This window comes from Phaethon aethereus (genome assembly GCF_964289735.1).
Source record: "Phaethon aethereus genome assembly, chromosome: 2".
Taxonomy (NCBI): domain Eukaryota; kingdom Metazoa; phylum Chordata; class Aves; order Phaethontiformes; family Phaethontidae; genus Phaethon; species Phaethon aethereus.
The window spans coordinates 78409354-78430658 of NC_138582.1; the positions used below are offsets into that span (position 1 = coordinate 78409354).

General features: G+C 42.1%; 1 protein-coding gene across 1 annotated transcript in view; it reads left to right on the forward strand.

The window, feature by feature from the left end:
• GRB10 (growth factor receptor bound protein 10) overlaps positions 1-21305 on the forward strand; it is a gene marked incomplete at its 3' end in the record, with an annotated part of 110190 nt that overhangs the window by 19620 nt on the left and 69265 nt on the right. The window contains exon 2 of the mRNA XM_082015274.1: positions 2781-2874. Coding sequence (XP_081871400.1) covers positions 2781-2874 — 94 coding nt within the window. The remainder of the gene's footprint in view (positions 1-2780; positions 2875-21305) is intronic.

Consider the following 21305-nt stretch of genomic DNA (forward strand, 5'->3'; position numbering starts at 1 on the left):
TGGGTTTTGCTGGCCCTCAGAGCCCGGAGGAAACCTTTGGCTCCCCGCTTTGCTTAAGGTGCAGGAACCTCTCTGGACCTTCTGGGGCAGGGGTCTGCACCTAAGGAAACAGGCAGGGGCGTCAGCTTCGTAAAGGCAGCACCGGCAATTGTTAGTCACTGAAACCTCTGCTTCTGCAAACTTTGATGTATCTTACCATGGCCTTGGCTTCAGCTTTGTGAATAAGGCGAGTGGTTCTCTGCATCTTCTGGTACAGCTGTAAAGTGATTCTGGAGCGGGTGTGTCCTATTCCTGTAAATTATTGGCAATTGCTAGTTAAAAAGGAGGGGGGAAAAAAAAAATCCCTTTTAATTGAAGAGTTACTGGCTTGCAAACAGCTGTAAGCCTGAAATAAGGTCTTCTCAGTTAAGTGTTTGTGTGGGAAACCCAAAGGTAAAAAGATGCATCTCAGCCCCATTTCACCTCTGTTACTACACAACATGAATCTTGCCTTCCAGTAGGGACTTCTATGTATTGGGACAACTGAAAACACATTTGGGTGTGTAACACATAGCTTATAACAGGGTTTTTTTTTGTTCTACCTTTCATTTCTGTTGGGATGCCCTGTTGATCTTCTCATCCAAGAGGCACTATGCAGCTACATCCACGTGTTGGTCATCCGGGTTTGTTCCTGGGAAGTGGGACTAATGCTGCTAAATGGCATCTGTGGGGTTTTAGCTACCTGATAAAAATACATGGTGTTGAATTGCATGGAGGGAAATGTACAAAGAAACACAGTGTGCTAGAAGGAACGATGTTCTGCTGTATTCTCCGTGATGCTCACCTCTCAGCCTTTATTGTGACAGCAATCATCTTCAGCTTTAAGTTTTGACGGAAACTTTTCCTAGATAAGCATCTCCTCCCCCTATTCTCCTTGGAGCCTTTAAAAGAAGTATGCTAAACATTCTGGGGAACAGACTCTTAATTTTGTATGTGCTTTCTGCCGTTGCCTTCTTGTGCTGCAAGTCACAGATTTCCTGCCTGAAATTTAAAATTGAGATGTTGTGGGCCAGGTCAGTGCTGGCTGTGTGGTGTCCCATAGAAAATGAGGTACATCCAGTGAAAATGACTAGTGTTCCAAAGGCAGTAATAAAGTTGGGATGCAATATCCTGAGGTTGCAAGGGATTTGCCAGAGACTGGAGCTCATGAGTTGCTTGTTCCTAATATGCGTTCAGTTAGCTCCAGTTAAAGAGCTATCAAATAGCGCCCTGTTTCAAGAAAGTAAGAACAAATACGGTTGTGCTGACTGGAGGTCTGATCCCCGCCCCCCCCCGAAGAAGCAACTTACAAAAACTTGTGAGATTATCTAGATGTGGCTCATGAAACAATAGCCAGTGTCGTGAAAATCAGTGGCAAGGATGTAAAGAGCTGTTAGGGGAGGTAGCCAATACAGAGGCAGAAGTCTGAGTGGTCCCAGTTGTATGAGGCATAAATAGATGGATGCCATATGTATCTTAGCACATTGTTTATTTGTAAAAAAAGTCCCTAAGTCATACCACTGTTGGCAGTTCTTGTCGTATAAACGCCTGTGGGGTCCTGAATTGATCCCTGATGGTGAAGGCACTCAAGAGTGGTGCTCAAGTGCTTGAATCAAAGCTCAAGTATTTGCTGTTTGAGACAGTCTCTCTGAAGAAGAGAATATAATTTATTTCACATCCTGTACAACTATATACAGTTCTTGTCCCCAAACACTACATCTGTTCTGTTGCATTAGCTTATATTCTGTAAACTGGAAATGTTGGGCTGAGAGCTTCCAGTTGCACGTAGTTGAATTGCTGCTCACCATGTGCATGTTATTGCTCTGCTGTCATTTGCTGTGAAGGTGGTTCCTATGTTTTGATATAAATGCAGGTCATGCTATTGTGTATTTATCCCACACTTTGGGCACAGCAGGAACATGTATACAGTCACGTATATCACTGCAGCAGTTTATGGTCAGTGATGTATCAATGCAGTCAACTTTATGCACTTGCTTCTGTTCTTCCATACCACCCTTAACTGGTATATGCAAAGGTATGCCAACTTTGTGTTGGTACCTGTGTACCTGCTCTAAATTTCCTTCTCAAACTTCTAAAACGCAATGTGACTTATCTTGCTTTTCTTATTTTTTGTTTATATTTCAATTTTCCTGCTTTCTCTTAGTCGTCATCTTTGGCAAGATCTGTGAGAAACTGTGGTATTTTGGATTTAGCCAAATTCAGTCTGTGTTAAAACTTCTTGAAACCTGATCTTGTGAGAGTTCTAGTATGGAGGAAAAAAAAAAAAAAATGGGTTGGCATCCAGAGCCATGGATGTTTATCTAAACTGAACTTCTGATTCCTCTTGAGGTTCAGTAGTTCACTACTGAATATGTTTCAGTCCAGTTAATTAGTTACAAACCCCTAAGCCACAGACTTGGAATTAAAGTAAGCAAAGCCCCAAGCCTCTGCATAATTTGATGCAAGAAGAAACTTTTCTTAAACTAGGAAGTGCATTTACATCACTGTTTCCCAGTTTGAAATGCAAACTGGTGTACAGTTGAGCCAATGGCATAGTCATTGATTCTGGATTCATGCTGTGACAGTCTAGTGTCCCCCTATAACCTTTTTCTACACCCCCCGCCCTTCTTCTCTGACATTGGTTTCTCCTTTCAGAGGTATGGCAGGGATTTGTCTATCAGTGGTTTGGCTCTATGCAGTGTAGCTTACAGGGAGTACAGAATGCCTGGTTTTGATAAGATTTTCTGCTCTTCTGTTTTTAGGACAATGTAGATCAGACTTCGGCTCATGGTCGGCGGGATCTGGTGGAACCGGGTTTCCAAGAACCATCTAACCGCATCTCCCTGAATCACCAAGGTGAGGAACAGTGAGTGGGAATCCAGGCTTCTCAGGGGAATGCAGAGCTGGTTTTGCCTCCATGTTGCCATTTCTCCTTCTCATTTAAAAAAAATAAAGTTCTGGATGGCTGGAGGACGAGAGCTGAAGAAATCGTTTTTTCTCACAACCGTCCTTTGAGCTATGGATGAAGATGACAAAGAACTTGGACTGCATATCAAGCCTTGCAGCCCGAACTGGGTTTTCTAGCCTGGGTGGCAGGGATATCCTCCTGGTTTTAGGAGGAGGGAGGAGGGAAGTACTGAAATTGAATTCAACATTAGTAATGTTGAAGTTGCATTTAAAAAATCTTTGACTGCCATAAGGTATAAGCCAGTTCAGAGCTCTGGCTCGACTTTTGCCGTAGGAGAAAAGCAGAGAAAAATATGTTTACTTGCTTTGCTGCATGACAGAAATCAGCTCATTTAGGGAAAGAAAGTCCTGAACTAGATGTTGTAATGCTGGTGCAATAGTTTAGCTTCTGTAATTCAACAGGACCATAAATAAACAGTTAAATCTTAGAAGTCTGTCTTTGCCAATTTCTGTCTGTTCAGATACCTAAAAAAAGACAGTTACTATTATAACAGGGACTTTTTAGCTCAGCTTTATTTTTTTGGCTTTGAAATAATTAATAAGAGAGAGTGTCATCTTTAACCAGTGAACCCCCTTACCCTCAGGGCTCCTAATGGCTTAATTTGGATCCACATCCTTGAAGGTCATCTTCAAATGTTGTTTCTTCAGTGCAACAGCTAATAGTGTTGCAGACAGCACAAGGCTATTGAAACAAAAAAGATCAAAACATATTAACTAAATATTTGCCAAACATGAGATGCTTAACTTTTTCTTCAAAAATCCAGCTGCTTTCATTTGCTGAGGGCGCAAGACTGGAATTTCATGACTTGTAGATCCTCAAGACTATTTAAATTTCACAAACAAGTCCCAGAATGTAATGAGGATTGTACTTCCATTTACTCACCTCCCCATGCCTCAAGTCTTCCAGCTTTTTAAAGCTTTGCTTTCAATTGAAAATAGAAGATAGCAGGTTGCCATGTTATCCAATCTAAAACTTCTAGTAGCATAGGCAGTGTGTTGTCGCATGCTTGCATGCATACAGCACAGAGTTTATAAATTCAATTTTTTCACTCTTATTAGAATAGTACTGTAACATTAATTTCATCTGCCTTGGGATGTAGAAATCCTGGAGCAGATCTATATAGGTAACTTCTTTTGAAGCTATTTGTAAATATCCCCCTTTAATCAAGGGATTTTTTTTTTGGAGAACACATCCTGTGTGGGCTAAGTTCATGCATTAAAGCATGTGTGGCTGCTGCTTACGAAGTCTGAGATTGAAGAGATAGGTAATACTGCATTTTGATGGCAAAATGCCAGCTTTGCAGCCTGATATTTTCCTACTTTCTTTTCAGATCTTTCTTTTCATCTGTCAATATTGTAGTACTGCAGAAGGATCCATACAGTGTCACCTAATGTGTGGCTCTGCCTCAGCCATTTTGAGACAAATGTCTGTATGCAAACTGGTCCAAATTAATTTACAAAACAGCTAAAAAGGGAATGCTTTGCATAGGGGGTACTGGCAGTTTAATGCCTGTTTCTAAAGCAAAACCCAGTTAACATTTTTCCCAGAACTTTCTGAAGTAAAGATCACTTTTGCACCCACAGATTGTTTGGGATTTTTTTTTCTACATAAGCTGATTGACAGCAATCAAATCCAGTATTTCTAAAATCTTCCTGATTCTGTTGCTGAAGTAGGTATTTAGCGCTTTAGTAATCTTGTCTACCCCTGTGACTATGACACGCTGTTACGTAAGTGGCGTGGATTAAGAACTGAAACCTGAATGCCCAGACGTGGCCTCTAACACTGCGCTGGGCTGTAGCTCCTTCATCTTTTTGCGGTGTTGGAGAGAAGCAACGTGCCTTGCAGGCATGATACCTGCTGCTTTGGTATTTTTTTGCAAATGGAAGTGGCTGTAAGCATGATGTTATGTCACGTCTTGTGTGTTTGTTCTGTCCAAGTGTGAGTGTCGACACTCTTTCGTAGTGTATGAAAGACACACTCTTGTCCAAGAACTTGGAAGTACAAGTATTTTAAGAGCTGCCGCATATGCCAGTAACTGATTAATGAATAGGAAAATATCACATGAAGAGCTTCAGAGGGAGTTGTGAGATGGTCTGAACTAGCTCCCATGCAGTCATTAGTCACACAATAAATAGGAAGACTAGATTATTAACATAAAGTGGGGTTTTAACTTCTGTGGCAGCTGTTTGCTTTGGTTATTTTTACTCTTGTACTCAGCTGTGTTACCCGTTACTTTCTGTTAAAGCTTTGCTGGCAGTGACTTCGATGAAAAACTTAAGAGTAAACCTGTATTCAGAAGTAACTTGCAGGACCACTGCTCTCATTTAATAAATGAATCTGGTAGTATGCCTTGATTACGCTGATGGTAAAGATAGTCACAACAGACTATGGCAAATTTTGCTTCCAGTTATATACAATACTTGCTGACTTCAGCTTATACCGACTAGCAAATTTAAAGCTTTTGTTCCTGTGTTTTGCAAGACTTCTAAAGAAAACTGATAGGCTTGCAACAAAGCTGGTTTAATACATATTTAATGTGAGGAGGAATTGTGGAAGGATTACAGTTGGCTAAAATATATCATGTGTTAGGTGCTCCCTGCCTTTCCCTTGAGTGTGCTGTGCCTTAAATGCTGCAACTGAACTTTGAGCAACCGTACTTATTACTTTATGTATACCCTTCCAATTCATACCTGACCACATTGCTCAGTGCGTGCAGCAGATTTGTTGGTTTCTGTTGAACATTAACTTACAGCCCTTTGCTTTTCACTGGGAGAGCTCTGGTACAAGCACTTGCAATTCTGAACAAGACCCTGCTTTCCACGGCCTATAAAAATGGTGATTAGCTTTCTCCCAGGCATCTGAATCCCTTCAACACAAGCTGGAAAAAGAGCATTCAAGTGAAGACTGAGATATCCCTGCCAACTGTCCCTGCGTGAATAAACTCTTTCTTGTGAAGGGTATTTCAAGTACATGTTTCCTGCTGAATCACTCTTTTTACACAAGCAGATGCTTTATAACTGCTCGGGTTTTTATTTTAAAATAATATCTTGTAAAGATTGGGGAGCAGAGAATACTTTTTGTAAAGTGAGGAGTCTTTAAAATAGGCAGATTTCATATGAAACAGATGTAAAAAGCTGAGTGCAGATGGCGTCTGATTTTTCATAGAAATAGTTCAATAAGTGCTTATGTGTAGGTATGCTGATAAACTCGCTTACTTGAACAATAAGTATTTTTATATCTAAGCTGTTATTTAGTATTCACTTTTCAATGATTCTGCTGGGCAAATTTTGTAGAGGTACTAAATGCAGAGAGCAGGAACTAGGATTTCTTACCTCTATTCCCCAAGAGCTACTTCATAAATTAAACGCAGTAGGAAAGAGTGAGCTTCATCCAGCTGAACAATACTAATATCCACTGATGTAAAAGAACAGATACGCTTCAGCTACCTATTGAAAGTTAACAACAGCCAGGCAGGATCTGGCATTTAATAAACGGCAAGTCAAGTACTTCTTAAGCAGTCCTTCCAGAAGCTGTAGTAAAGCCTCTAGGCTTGGAGAGGAAAAATATGTCAAAACTATGTGACATTTCCTGAAGAGTTAAGGAAGGAGGTGAAGAAACAGTCAAAACAATTATTTACCATCTTTAAAAACACCGAGAGAAGGAGGAAGTGAGAGCATGGTTAGGATGGGACAGGTATTGTTACTTTTCTAATTTTTTTCCTTTCAGGAGTGGAGTGTAGAGATGAAGGAAACTGTAGACTCCTCAGCCACGACTCACTTCGCAGAACATTTAGCACTCACAAATGTTTAATATTTTGCAGTGACAGATTCTCTGCAGTGTTCAGCTTACAGCAGTTGTACCCTGTCCAGTAGCAAGGGGCAGAGCTGGGGAGCACAGTGGCTCAACGTTTTGGCCAAAAAACCAAAGGCCTTTCATGGGCTCTAGCACTTGTTCTCCGTGTCCCATCCCAACGGATGCTGCTGACTTTCCTCTCTTCCCAAGCACCCTAGCAGTACAGCCTCCCTTCCTCTTGGTTGAGCTGTGCGGTGCCACCGAAGTTAACCCTGAGTGCATCTCACTAGCAAGACAAATCTATCCTATGGATGTCCCTGCACCGCCTGGGAGCGGCCTTGCCATATGAAGTATGATAACAAGATAACACGATGCTACAGAAGACCGTAAGCCCAACTGAATTAGTTTACTCTCAGACTTCAGGGGGTTTTGACCTGCCAGCCATGCCACCACTGTTTCTCATCTTGCTCTGTACTTCTGGGTTTTTATTCGTTGAGGCATGTTTCAGAGCACACTTTTCTGTTTGTTTTTCTGGCAAGCAGCAAATACTGCCAACTGCAGTCCTGGCCGTGCAGTATACAGGCAGTACCTTTTATTGGTACTCGATGTGTACTTTTTGAAGTTGTGTAGCTACTTATTCAGGCTTTTGAAGCCAGGCATAAATTAGATTCATTCTGTCACCTTGACTTTTAGTGGAAGTATGCGACATGCAATTCTGGCACTTCTGTATGTGTGTACTTGTGGGATGATTGTCAGTGTCTGTACAAATGTGTTTAGCCATGGGTCTGTGATGAAGATTTATCTTCCCTTTATTAATGCATTCGCATGTGGCGTTCCTCTCCTGAGGCGCTTTCAGTGGACTTGATGCTTTTTGTCACAGCAGTTCACAGACAGAGCTGAGCCGAATATTGTGGTACCTCTGGCTCCATAGCCAGATGGTATGCTTTGGCAGCGGAAAGAAAATGGTGATATGAGCTGTGCTTTGTCAACAGCCAGCTCGTCCTTTGGTCTTTCTTGGTTGGTCATGGTAGGAAATCTTGCCTATAGTGAGACAATGAAGATACTGTGGTTGCAGATCAGTTAGCATTAGGTTTCCTGCCTGTGTGTACAGACAACTTGTTCCCAGCAAAACTGGAGGGATCCAGAGCGGCTGCAAACTTGCATTGCACTGCAGACTGCTCTCAAGGTAGATGCTCTCCTCCACCTTGATGGCTAGTAAATAATACATGAACTTTTACAGAGATGGTGAGTGTCAGTGGTGGTGGAAACTACCATTCTAGCACGCTGCCTGGGTCCAGAAGACAAGCCCATGTAAATATGGACAGGCTTTTGAATGAGTGTGCACTTAGATGATCACGATGCCTAAGGTTTAGCCCAGAGAAGTAATCTTGTGTAGTACTCTTTTTCTCTACCAATGCTGCTATTGCTTGCTTTTACTATCTCTTCTTTTGTATCTGCCTCAGGATAGGCATGTGAGGTTGAGGCACCTTTGTTACTCATTCTGTAGCTAAGGAGGAGTGTGTTTAGTGATGGTCCGTGCTACTTCTGATGTGCTTGTGGGATCCCGCTAGGATGAGTCAGTTACTTGGTGTACCAGAACTAACCCATGTTGTTGAAGAATCCAGCTGGTACGGAATTGAAAACGTAGAGTGTAAACCAGATAGTCTTGTTTGTATTGCTGAGACAATACCAAAAGCTGCCAGACATTCATGAATCCTCATGCTTTGTATAAATGCTGTTGTCATTGTTCAGCCTTGGAAAAAAACCCCACCATTAGTGCCAAAAAGATTTATGCTGACTACCTCTACGCGGAGAGCTGAGCCCCTGCTTCCTGCCTAGCTCATTACAGTACCTTTGTCTTCTTTTGGAGAAGGCTTCCATTGTACTTGGTGATGAATCTTGTTAGCACAGTTACTAGGAGGGCACACGTAATAGCTGTGTAGAAGTTTAACTTCCCTCATAATATTAGTTCTCGAACGCTTGGGCTGACAGAACTCTGGGAGGAAAAAAAAAAAAAGGCAAAGTAGGTTGGTGTTTAGTAGAGATAATTTTAGAGATTTGCAGCAAGCTACAGGAAGACAAAATAGACCAACTGATTGAGTTTAGTAGGAAGACTCTATGTAATAAGACTGCTAATGAAGATTGAGTGAAATTGTAAAATAAGAAGAAACAGACCAAAAATGGTTTAAAATGTTGCATGCTCAGAGAAACATATTTGCAAGTGACTGGTGGATTTTCTTTTATTTTTCTTTTATTTTTACAATTTATTATTTTGTTTTATTTTTTATATATCAACTTCTTGGTATCAGCTTTGCAAATCTTCAATTTTGGACATGGTTAAAATGAAATGTGCTTCTCTGAAGCCACCTGATGTGAATTTAAAAAGCCTGAATATCTCATAGCTGACAAGCATGGGATTTTAAGTCTGTTTGTAAGAATCTCTCAGGATTCTGTGTGTCCTTCAGCTAAATTTCTCTGATGAGGTAGGATTCAGTGCAGGGAAGGAGCCCTCCATCCTGGCTGTTTAGAGTGTAACATGGTTTGCCTTGGGGCCTTTATTCATTGGAAGTTTTACAAGTGGAGATGTAGGAAAAAATTGAGAATTTCAAAATAAGCCTAAAGCAGGAAGTATTACAATATTAAAAACTAATCTTCCCTATTCACGTGACTGTCAAAGCAAATTTTAAGCCTATGTCCTTCTGTGGCCTATGTCAAAATGATAAAGTTATTACCAAGTTTGTAATGAACTTCTTGCCATGTTGGAGGGGAGGTGGTTGCTGGGCAGAGCAGTTGCATTGGGAGAGTGGGTGGAGCTGGGCTGGGGAGTTGGGTTCCTTGCTTGAGGTAGTCGATGATGTCCCATACCTGTCCCTCTGGGACTGAAGCTCTATAGGTGTATGATGTCTGAGAAAGCATTGTTGGGTGTTTTTTTCCATACTGAAGATAGAGGAGTGGTGTTCCTCCATCTTTTCTTTCAAGATTTGTGTCTCCACTTGGGGGGGATGGGGGGAGTAGATTCACAAGGTGTGAATTTAGGGTGTTTAGGAGCTTGTTGCTTGTTGTTATTGCTCAATTCTTGTCTAAGGCTTTGGGAGGAGGAGGTATAAATTGGGCACCTGGGTGGGGTGATTCTGTTCCTGCTTTCCCCATCCTTCTCAGTGCAAGAGGGCATTTACCTCCTCACCCCTTATGTGTTACCTACTGGAGAACAAGTTACCTTATTACTAGTATAAGCCTAAAGTGATGACTCTAAGAAACTTGCCACCAATCAAGTAGGGAGAGGGAGACACACTGAAATAGATTGCAAAATAAAATGTCCTTTTAAATTCACTTTTGTCCTTAATATTGAAGGGATGTGCCATTCCCTGCAGACCTAAGACTAACTGTTATTGGATCTCTCGTCGTTTTGGATCCTTTGGGTAGGTAATGCAAGGGGTAGTGTAGGAATGCCCTCACTTCTTGTCTGGGGACGTGCACTCATGGGCATCTCATGGAAAGCTTTCTGTGCTGCAGCTATCGCACAAGAACCAGCTGAGCAAAAGAGCACGCTTCGGGGGGCGGCCGGGGAGGGACTGAGGTGCCATGAGGTAGGTGCATAAACATAGTAGTCTGTTACAAGAGTCTGCCCCATTAGCAGGAGGCAAACATTCACATCGTGTATTTGTTTACTGTTGGCATGCTTCCCCAGAGGTATATCAGCTCAGCAAGGTGATGTCATCGGCGGCACAAATACCTTCTGTGCTGGTGCGGCTACTCCAGTTGTGTCGGGGCGGCTGGCCTCTTGCCGAGCGCTTGTCTGCCGGTAGCCTGATGCAACAGCCTCGCCGGTGACTTCTTGGGAGGAACAGCACCTTGCGTGGGCTGTGAGAGTTGTCCCAGAAGAAGGCAACCTGCAAGCCCTTCATGGAGATGACGTTGTCCGGGCTTTTCGTTTCTGGGGCTTGAGCTCGTGAGTCCAAAATGGTGTGCTTGGGGAAATGCAGGTACCAGAGGGAAAGTGTAGTGTCTCAGTACCTACTCATGATGAGGTGCTTCTCCCCGTACCTGAGCTGAGCTCACTCTTGTGTGCTTATCTCATGACTTTTGTGAGCAAAAAAAGTCCAAAATCCTATGGATGGTGCACGCTCTCCTCTGTAAATGTATTTACTTAGCAACTTGTATCATCCCCATCTTCTCTGTAAGCAGATTGCTGAAGTAGCCAAGTGCGATAGATTTCGCTTTTTAAAAATTGTTTTATGTGCTTACTTATTTACTGTTGAACAGGTATGGGGAGACTTATGGTCTCAGGTTGTCTTCTGCCTCCTAGGTGGCTTATTTCTTCTGTTTGAGTTAATGGTGCATAATTGAGCCTATTGATCTGAAATGCCCTCTCTTCTAATTTAATCAATAGAAGTTAACTGTGAGATCTTGGGATGAGCTCATATGTTTTCTGCAATAACTTTATTGCCCTTATGTTTTCTTTTGTATTTTGACTAAATTTGTACTCTTAACATGGCTGAGTTGAATTCTTGCCTCTGCCACTCCGTCTTCCTCCATGTCCTTGGGTTCTGCGTATTCTTCCCTGTTAGGGGGCATGTTTTAAGTGTGTTTGGCTTTATGTAAGAGGCTTTTGAACGTTTCAGGGAAGGTGTTATAGCCAAATGTCAAAACATGGCTGTGGGCACTTAAACACTCTCAGTAATAATGAGCTTTCCAGCTAGGAAAGTTGATTTATTATGTAGCCTACTTTTTAATAATGCTGTAACAATGGCAGTTGTTCAGTAAAAACAGTGTCTCTGCAGTATCAGAATATTAACTTCAAATTCTGCCACCTTAACCAAAATCAAACCCTCAATTTCAAAGGCAGTTTGACATGTAAAGAGGAGGGGTATATTTAGAGATAGAAACAATCTATACTCACTGCAGCTATACTGCCTGTTATGAAATACTGCTTAAAGGAATATTTTCGAAAGGATAAGTATCTCTAATTTTTGAGATAAAAGTACAATGTCACTATGCAAGGTCAGCTTTAATGGAGAGAGAACTGCCTTTCAGTATCTGATTACATGGAAAGCTCTAGGGCACTAATCTGATTTCATGACTGTTGTGTTCAAGTCTGAAATAAAGCTATTCTGTTTATTTGGACACTTAAGAGTGCCACCTATAAATAGATCAGAAATTGATTGCCATTTATCTGCAATGCATGTAATGTTTGAAATTACTGTGACTGATGAGGCGGTACTGTTGTCTTTTTTAAATCTGTCTACTTCAGTTAAATCTGTCCTCTTTGGTAAAACCTGTATCCAGAGCATGGTGTTACTGTACATCTCTCTGCCTTCTGAAGGCAACAGGGGAAAACAGACCCCCTTGCTTATGAAACTTATTTCCAAGAGTGTGGTAGCAGTGATGTGGCAAAGTGGAGGCAGTTGTAATGCCAGAAACTGCTCCCTGAATTCTTAAGATTGGACTTGAGCTTCTCAAGAAACCTTTTAACATCCTTAGTTCACCAGTACATTTAGCAATTTTGGGACTCGACATATGTCCCCCCACCAATGAAATCCATTTAACTCCTGCAGATAAAGCCCTGAGTTCCTCCCACCCTCGGGTAAAGCCCACTGAACTGGTTTGTGTCCTGCCTCTGACCAGCCTTGCACCTTTGATCTCTCTCGTGATGGCAGATCATTTCTAATAGCTGATGCAGTGCAGCCCTCTTGTCTGCAAAGAATTCTGAGACATGTGAATTCAATTTTTAGGTTTTTGTTTTCCCTTGACCTTCAAAGTTATATTTTTGGTCTCTACCAAAGTAGCGAGAGGGTGAAGAACAGGCAGTACAGCTCTTGGTTTCCTTCCATTGTTTGTCCTAACGATAAAAGTGTCCTAACCTTTGGTTTCTGTCTCTTACTTCCAGTGCCTCAGGTGGAGCAAAATATAAGTTAGTTTACCCTTTTATAAGCAAGCTCCATCCCCTAAGCAGAGCTTTTATCGTCTCAGGAATGAATACAGAAATTCACTTTGCTCCTCCTTTACAAAGCAAAAATAATTAAATAAAAATGATAGCCAGGCAATGTCTAAACCTGTAACATTTCTAGGGGTAAGAAACAGAATGAGGGTGAGGTGACTCGTTCACAAGAGTCAAACAGGGCATATTTGTGATACAGCAGTTCTCCCAGCAAAGGCTTCTGTTGCTTTAGGATTCCTTACGATTCAACAGTGTGGTGCCCTCCCTTTTCAGTTGTTAGCTGGTCTTAATTAGAGGAAGAATTATAAATGCTAAATTTATAGCTGTAGAATTGCACATACCCAAAAGTTGGCTTTCTGCATAAAAATCAAATGGATTTTAAAAGTTGGCTGACACTATTACAGCAAATTTAGGTTAAGCAGTCTGGACAAGTATAGAAGTAGTTTAAGGGTTTAGTATCCTTTTCTGCATATTGGAACAATTTTCAGGAGCTTACGTACTAGAAAACCAGGACTGTCACATAAAGATGTAACACATCTTCTAGCTGAGAGGAAAATGCCTGATTCAAGTTATAGCTTAAACATAATTTTTCTTAGAAATGCCTTTTCTATTCTGTTTATAAAAGAGATTGGTTCTGCCAGATGACTGGGAAGTCGAGGACTGCAGATTTTAAGATTTTTCCAGCATGGGAACATGTTTCCTTTAGTGGAGACAAACAAGTTGCACTGGAATGTGCTCATGGTCTGTATCTGCAAGTATAGCTTAACTTAGTTATGTCAAGAAGAATATATACTGTGGTATATTTGAAAAAATGGATGTCACTAAAAATACCTGGCTAATAAATCTCCGTGCTGTTGGGTGAATGTGAAAGCAGGCTTTCTTAGTGGCAAAGTTGTGTTTATTTAAGTATCAACATGATTTTCTGTGTTTAAAAAATGATTAAAGGTTCATGACTGAAGTCAGATTTAAGATAGCAGGAACAGCGTAAAATGGTGCAGGGTTTGATTACAGCAGTGCTTGCTGTAAGCCCCACACCACTGCAGAGCGCACTGCCTGTACCCACAGCCAGTCCTCACTGGAAGGCGGTGATTTGAAGATGAGTGACCTCGGGCCAGCTGCCTACTTTATTGATAGCAGGATCTTTCTTGGGGGCATGGTTCTTTTTTCACTCATTTTGGAGGCTGCGTGGAGTAATCAACCTCGGAAGCCTGCGCTGCAGCTTTGCACAGGCACGCTTACGCCCGTACGCGAGCAAGCGGTTGCAAACTATAGCAATTAATGATGGCAGCAGCAGACCTGACTCCCGTGTGGTGTTAGTTAGCCATCTATACCTCAGGTGGCTATAACTGCTCAGAATAATTTGCCTCGCCTGAGGTTTTGATGAAACTGGACCGCAGAAATCCTTGCAGGATGCTGTTAAGTGTACATTCCTTCACATGAGTGTGCAGAAGCAGCAATGGGCTCTCCACTCCACCCCCCCACCCCCCACAAGAGTTGGGAAATACTTGGCTGGAGTTGGCCGCTGTGCCTGTGCGGAGCGGGGCAAAGAGCTGGAAGCACTCATTCAATGGATTAGCTGTTACATGGGATGAAACCAGTCACTGTAGATGTCTACCTATGTTTTCCCCATCAGCAAAATGTGGATATCACTATTGTGAAACTTCTGTCAAGTATGTAGTTGAGATCTGCTTTGTAGTGTGCACACTATTTTTGAAGATGAAGTCCTGCTTTGTTCACAGTGTGAACATACATGAGATTGTATCCTAATATATAGGGTAAACCATAGACTGTTACTTTGACATGGTGGGTAGCCTTTCTGCGGATTGACTTGTTTGTATGCAGTGTATGACATGGAAGTGGTGAAAGATAATGCAGCTTCTAAGTACTATAAATGTGCTTTGATTGAATGTACATAATTCTCGACTCACAGTAGGGAGGGGGTCAGTGAATTAAGCTGAAGGGTAGTTGAAGCTTTCTCTTTGTGTGTGGGGGGGTTGAAATCAAAGTTGGGAGCAGTGACTGGCCTTGCAAGTTGACCTTGGAACATTTACTAAAAAGAAAAAACAAATTGGCATTAAATGTGGGATAACGAGATAAGGGAAAACCACTTGAGGCATAAAGCATGGTGAAAAGCCGTGGGGTTTCTTTAAGATGGTTTTAGTATGTAGCTGAAGTGAAACTATTGAAAGAGATGTAATTCATTTTCATTACTGTAGGAGCCAAGATGTCTACTAATACAGTATTTATGTTTGTGGTAATATCTTTCCACCATTGTGTATCTCTATAAACTTTCTGTTTAAAAAAACGAACAAACAAAGCAAAGCAAAAAAACCTCTCAATCTCCTATGTATGGCAATAGGGCCAAGCTGTTTGGGCCAGGATACATGTCTCCTGCTGTGTTAGGCTGACAAAATACAAAACAGAGATCTCTCTTTCTGAAGAGCAAGTTTAGAGATGAATCTGGCAGATTGTTGGCTCCGAGGCAAATTGAGACTATCGGGGAGAAATTTGTTGAAGGTAGGGCTCGGGTAAATGCCTCCTTTCTTACACTGAGAGCATTTGAGCAAGAGGACTTGGTGATCGTAGCGCTGATGACTTTGCCCTGAAAAAAGACGTCATTTCAAGTAAGCTGTTCTCAGACCATTTACATTCCCCAGGGTCTGGTGTCTCCCAGGGGTTTGGTGGTACAGCTGTGCTGGCACAATTCCTAATGTACTTGTAATAGCAAATAACCACTTTCTCTGAAGGAAGTTTATTCTGGTTTGACAAGTGAAATGAAATGCAGCAGTAAAAGCATTCTTAGACACTTATACTGGGCTAGAAATACAGATATTTTAACAGGAAAAACAGTTGAAATGTGGAGTCATTTCTACTGAACTGGTGGTGAGCAACCTTTTCTTCCATTTCGGGCAAACCTGCAGACTTACACTGAGTGAGGGCAGTGAATTGAAGAGGTTAACATTGAATATTGTGCATCTCAACTCCAGCCTGATATTAGTCCTTTTGTCTGTGCCGTACAAACACACAGGAAGGCTCAGCCCCCACCAACAAATCTGTCACAAAAGGAAGAGAGAATAAATGTTTTTGTACTATTAAGTTGTCTAGGTAAATACTTGGTGGCTTCAAATCTTTGAGGTGAAAGAGAGACTTTAGTGCTATGGGTTAAATAGCTTTTAAATATGCTTGAAAGAAATTTAAAGGCTAATCTATCCTAAAAACTATCATGGACATAACAATATCAACATAGGTTTGTGATCCCTTTACAGTATTTTATACTTGTAATGGCTCCTTGTGTATAGATTCAGTTGTCCTGGAAAAATGCTGCTGTTTAGCATACCTCACATTGCTTATATCAGGTCAGTGAATAATGTGCTTTTTGCATGTTAATGAATGCCTGCCTGAAAAACGTGGGTCAAAATACTTGTCATGTCTCATGCAGGCATTTAGGTTACTTCAGGATGCATTTTATTAAGAACACATGGGAAGAGAGAGCTGTCTAGTGCATCCTCAGTTTTGGAGGGGCCAACAGACAGACTAGCTAATGAGAGCAGAATTGAGGAGTAGTGTTGACAGAGTGGACACTATAGAGGTTAATATGGTAAAGAGCAGTAAGTGGCTCTCAATGAAATGGTAGCCACTGTGGTAAAAGAGGAGGATGGTAAGAACCTGAATTTTATTTGAATTGAGCGCAAAAGAAAACGTTGCTCTTCAGCTGATGCAAGATATCACTCAAAATTAGTTCACTGGAAGTTAAAAGGAAGCCCATGTGGGATGCCCATTCTGGAGGACTGTTGGGGATGGGGAAGACTTTGAAGCTGCTTCTAGTGCTTTATGTGGTGCAGAAACTCTTAGTGCAGGTCTTTCTTGTTCTCAAACCATATGTTGGGTTTCATGCATTCTATGATTGGAGTTAAGAATGTATAGGTGTATAAACACATCAGAAAACAGAAACAACAGTTATTTTTTACTACTAAAACTTCAAAATATTTTTAGGTAACTGTATGTTCTGATGTTATGGTGCTGCTGCTGTGGCTTGTGCTTTAAGTTGTATATTTGTCAAATAAGGAAACAAAGTCCATGCTTGCTTGTTTCTGTTTTCTAGTCAGATGGTCCTCAGGTTCATCTAAGAAAAGACCGATGAACGTCAATGAAAATATGTTGCCATTCCAAAGAAAATTATTTTGAATTTTGTAAAGAGGAGCAAAATAGCAAAAGATAATATTCTAGTGTTGCATTATTTATGGTGCCTGTAGCTTTGAAAAAATCTTGCGGTGTTAAGAATGCCCCAGAATGAACTGGAATGGTGCAATTCTGTAATTCTGATTTCTTACATTGTCTATAAAGCAGATATACTAGGCTTGGGGCTTATATTAAGCTCACATAATTGGGGAGTGACAGGGGTGGGTGCTAAGAAAATCAAATTTCGTAGCTTAATAAAATAAGCAAAATCTATAGAAGAACTGTGTTGTAATTTGATGTCAGTTCTGCACTAAAATTTTTCATCACAGTGCAGCATTGTAACAATAAGCCTCAGTCATCACTGTCTTTGAACTTATCTGACTGTGATAAGCAGTACAGTATTTATTTCTGCCTTTATGTAAACACTGTGCTGCAAGTGGTTCATGACAGCACTTCAGTGTGGCAAGCTGTGTCATGTGAGGATGCTTTAGAAATGCATAATTCCAAAGCAGCTGGCGTTCTTGCATTGAGGATGAAGAAGGTTGCAGCGCTTCTCTTAAAGCCAAGAAGCTTCAAGGGGAAGATCAATCTGAATTTGCCAGTTTATTTTAAAGCTCTTTGTGCTTATTAAAAAGGACAAGATTCTGTCAAGGTAGTTGTATTTTCAGCTAAAAAAACAGACTTAAATGGAGCAAAACAGCTAAACATAGGAAAATCAAAATACAGCATGAGAAGTAGCTAAATTTGGAGTTCTTAACAGCAAGCAGCTATTTAAGTAATTAAAGTACATAAGGTGCTACTGACCAAAGCAATTAGTATGTAATTTCATTAATGGTATTAGGATTGCAGTAACAATATTTAAGTCTTTCTGTCCAAATCAAGATTGCAGGCAATTTGTGACATGTACAAGGTGAGGTTAGCAGCAGTGCGATGTTACGGTATGTTACAGCACCACTGTCTGAGTGGATTTGTAACTGCACAAGAGCACCTCTTCAGCTGGGTGTGTGTCTTGTTAATGCTCCTAGTTGGTATACACCACTTGCAAGTTTATATATACACACACTTGTAAATCTTTACAAGCTTGCATGTTTGTAAGGTTATGTATTTAAAAAAGGCTAATTTTTTTTTATCTTCGCAGTTCGGTTATGAGCTCAGGGCTATTCGACAGCAAGAGAGAATTACTCTTTGTTAGATGTTTTTGTGGCTCGTCCTGAAGTGGTTGAAAAATCCTCAAGGAGTCAGGCACAGTAAAATACTCCAAGTCCCTCTGAAATCTAAAGTGCTGCAGATGATGGGTTTCTAAACCACAGGGTCTGAAACTCAGAGACAAGTGGATGATGTGCCCAGTGACCACAGTGAGGTAGCTTCTAGCCGCGAGAATAACCGTTAATGTTCTTGGGAAGACGACAATGAATTTTAGAGACCAGGTAGAAAAAAATATGCACCAGAGCGTGACTCTGGAATATACTCGACTCCGAACACAGGTCACCTCCAAGGCCAGGGTAGCTTCACTGAAGAGCCAGTCAGGCACCCGGAGCAGTGGAAGCTTGCTGCTGGGACATCAGTGGGTACTGCTACCGCAGCGGCTATCCTGGAGTTGCTGCCGCTGTTAGCAAAGCCATGGAGATAAATGGAGTACAGCGGTGCTTCTGGCCTACCTTAAGCTCTGTCCCGTTCGCGCATTTCTCTTTCCAGGTCTAAGGCTTTCTAGGTCTGTAACCACGTGGGTGTGCTTTTGGTGGAGGAACCAGTTGTCTTTGCTCTTCTGGGCTGTGGAATGGAGCCAGGCGAGCGGCTTGTCTAACCTCGCGCGAACACCGAACCTGCGCCCGCGGGTTTTTGGGACGTCTTTCCTAAGAGGAGTGGTGGGGGTGATTTCGGGAGGTGCAGCGCAGGGCATCGGGGCCCTGCCAGGCTCGTTTGAGTGCAGCGATGACATCCTTGTCACACACCGGGCGAAGGAAACGGCGACTGCCTCGTAAGGAGCGACGGTCTGTTGACAGAGTACCCTCGGGGGAAAATGTCCTCTGTCTTGCCTCCAGCGTTGTTTCGTGGGCGTGCGAGGAGGGCAGCCGAGGCAGGGCCTTTGGGGTCCCTGCCGACAGCCTGGTGCAAAGCGACCAGGCAGGGTAGAGCAGCAGGCTGGCTTCCCAAAATCACAGTGTACCCGAGCCTTGTAAAATCGGGCGCGTGGGTCTCTTGAAGAAAATGGGTGTAACTGGCTGGTTGGTTTTGACTGGTGTCAAGCTGTGATGAATCTCCTGCATAGCACACCTGCGGCTTTGGCTTTGGGTGAGCCCTATCCTAACTGACTTCAGTGGTGCAGCTGGCCTCTGGGCTGTGAAATGGTGAAGGACTGCATTTCGAGCAGTTGATTTAAAAAAAGGAAACCTGATTTGGTGAGTCTAGAAGAAACTTAATGACTTTTCTGTTGTTCTTAGGCCTAGATAAATTTAGGCTGATGTCATTGCTCTTCACTGATGATTTGAATGGTAAATTCAGATTACTTTTGTATCGTTGCTGGTCTCAGGTGATTGAGTGCAATTGTTTGGCTATTTTGCAGGGGGAGGGGGAGGGGTCTTTTCAATTCCCCCCTCCTCCTTTCTTGGTTGTTGGTTTGTGTTGGCTTTTTTTTAAAAAAAGGAGCTGGCTAACAGGAGCTGTTGGAGTCAGCATAGTCGCAGTGGAGGGAAGCGTTGCGGAGCTTTTGTAAATGAGTGGTTTCTGCATCGGCAGCGTGGGGTACGGACGCCTTCGGCAGTGGCTCCACACCGCCATTTGGGATGCGACTGCAGCAATATGCTCTGCCATCTGGGGATCCGTGCGGCAGGACTCTGGCATTCCTTTCTCACGCAGCGGAGGTTCGCGCTGCGTTACGGCAGTAATTCCTCACAAATTATCCACCCTTGGTGCTGCCTTTCCTTTGCCAGCAGGGCCAGGGGAGAGCAACTTGTTTGGACCCAGAAGGACTACTTGATTTTTTTTTTTGACACAACAGCTAGGCTTGCATGAAAGGGGAGCCTAAAATAGGCAGCCAACTTGAGGACAAAGTATCTGTCTGTGGATGAAATTAAATGCATGCCCCAAAACGTTTTTCCCTCAGTAGGGCAAGGAAATGTAAGCAAAGCTTATATGGAGGTGCTGCCAAGGAAATAAGAGGATGTGCGATGGCAGCCGCCTTCATCTGTGAAGCGAAGCTAAGGTAGGCAAGCTTGCTTGTTGCTATTTGTCGGGTTTGAAGGTCCCAAGTCGGGGGCTCTTGGGAAGCTTTTTTGATGCAGTGTTGAAATTCCTAGTCTCTTGTAGATAATTTACTGGAATGACAATTGGAGTTAATACTAAACTGTTAAAGCAACTGGTAAAAGAAGCCAAAATTACCCTGGTGTTAAAGCATTTTACTTTTTCATATGACTTCAGTTCTGTTAACTAAACTCTTACTAGACGTACCTTAAATATGAAATAATCTGGTTGTCTTCTTTGTAAGTACATGGGTCACAGCTAGGTAACTATTATGTGCTGAAAATGCAATCTTTAATTACCTTGGAGGAATAGCTGATTCATTAATTGCCATGTGCAACTTCTGGAACTTGTATTACATCCTCTTAAATATGCTTCCTAAGCCAGCAATAAACCTGTTCAAAGCAAATTTTAAAACTCATGGTTTAAAGTTAGTAGGATTAAAGGTTAGCCTGGGTATCAAGCGATGAGCTACACGTCTAAACTAATAATAATGACCTTTCAGCATCGGCTCTGAGGACCCATCGCTTCCTGAAGAGAAACGCTAACGGACTTTTTGGGTTAATGCAACCACTTTTCACTTGAAATCTTTATTTAAGTTGTCACAGAATGGCTTTGAAATGAAACCCCTGATGCAAGAAGCCTGGGGTTTGCTGGCTGCCAGGCGGGGACTTCCCCGAGCAGGTGGGCGATGCTCTTGCCAAGCAGCCACCGGCACCGGTGCCGGAGCGGGCAGGGTGTTCTAGGCTTCGGCTGTTACCCATGACGTTTCCCGGAGCTGGCGATAAAGCTTGGGCTTTCTTGGCAGGATGGGAGGGACTAAACCATGCAGTGGTACTTACATCAATCTGTAAGGATTGTTCAACTGGGATTATTTGGCTAGGTATTACGGTGTTTAATCAGGGAGGAAGAACACAGATTCCCTAAAGGAAAGCAATACATGCTTTGACTGTGTTTTTAACTTTGCCTTGAATAGCTTTAGACTTGTAAGACACGTGGTAGCCCTTCTCATCTGTCTGAATTTTTAACTCCTTTTTGAACTCTTGACTTGTCTGTTAGTGTTGTTTATTTGCGTATATTTGATTTGCTTTCTCTTTTTTTTCTCTGACATGGGCAATAGGAAAAAGATATCTAAGTAAAACTTTAGAGAAGCATTATGAGTAGAAATGTGTA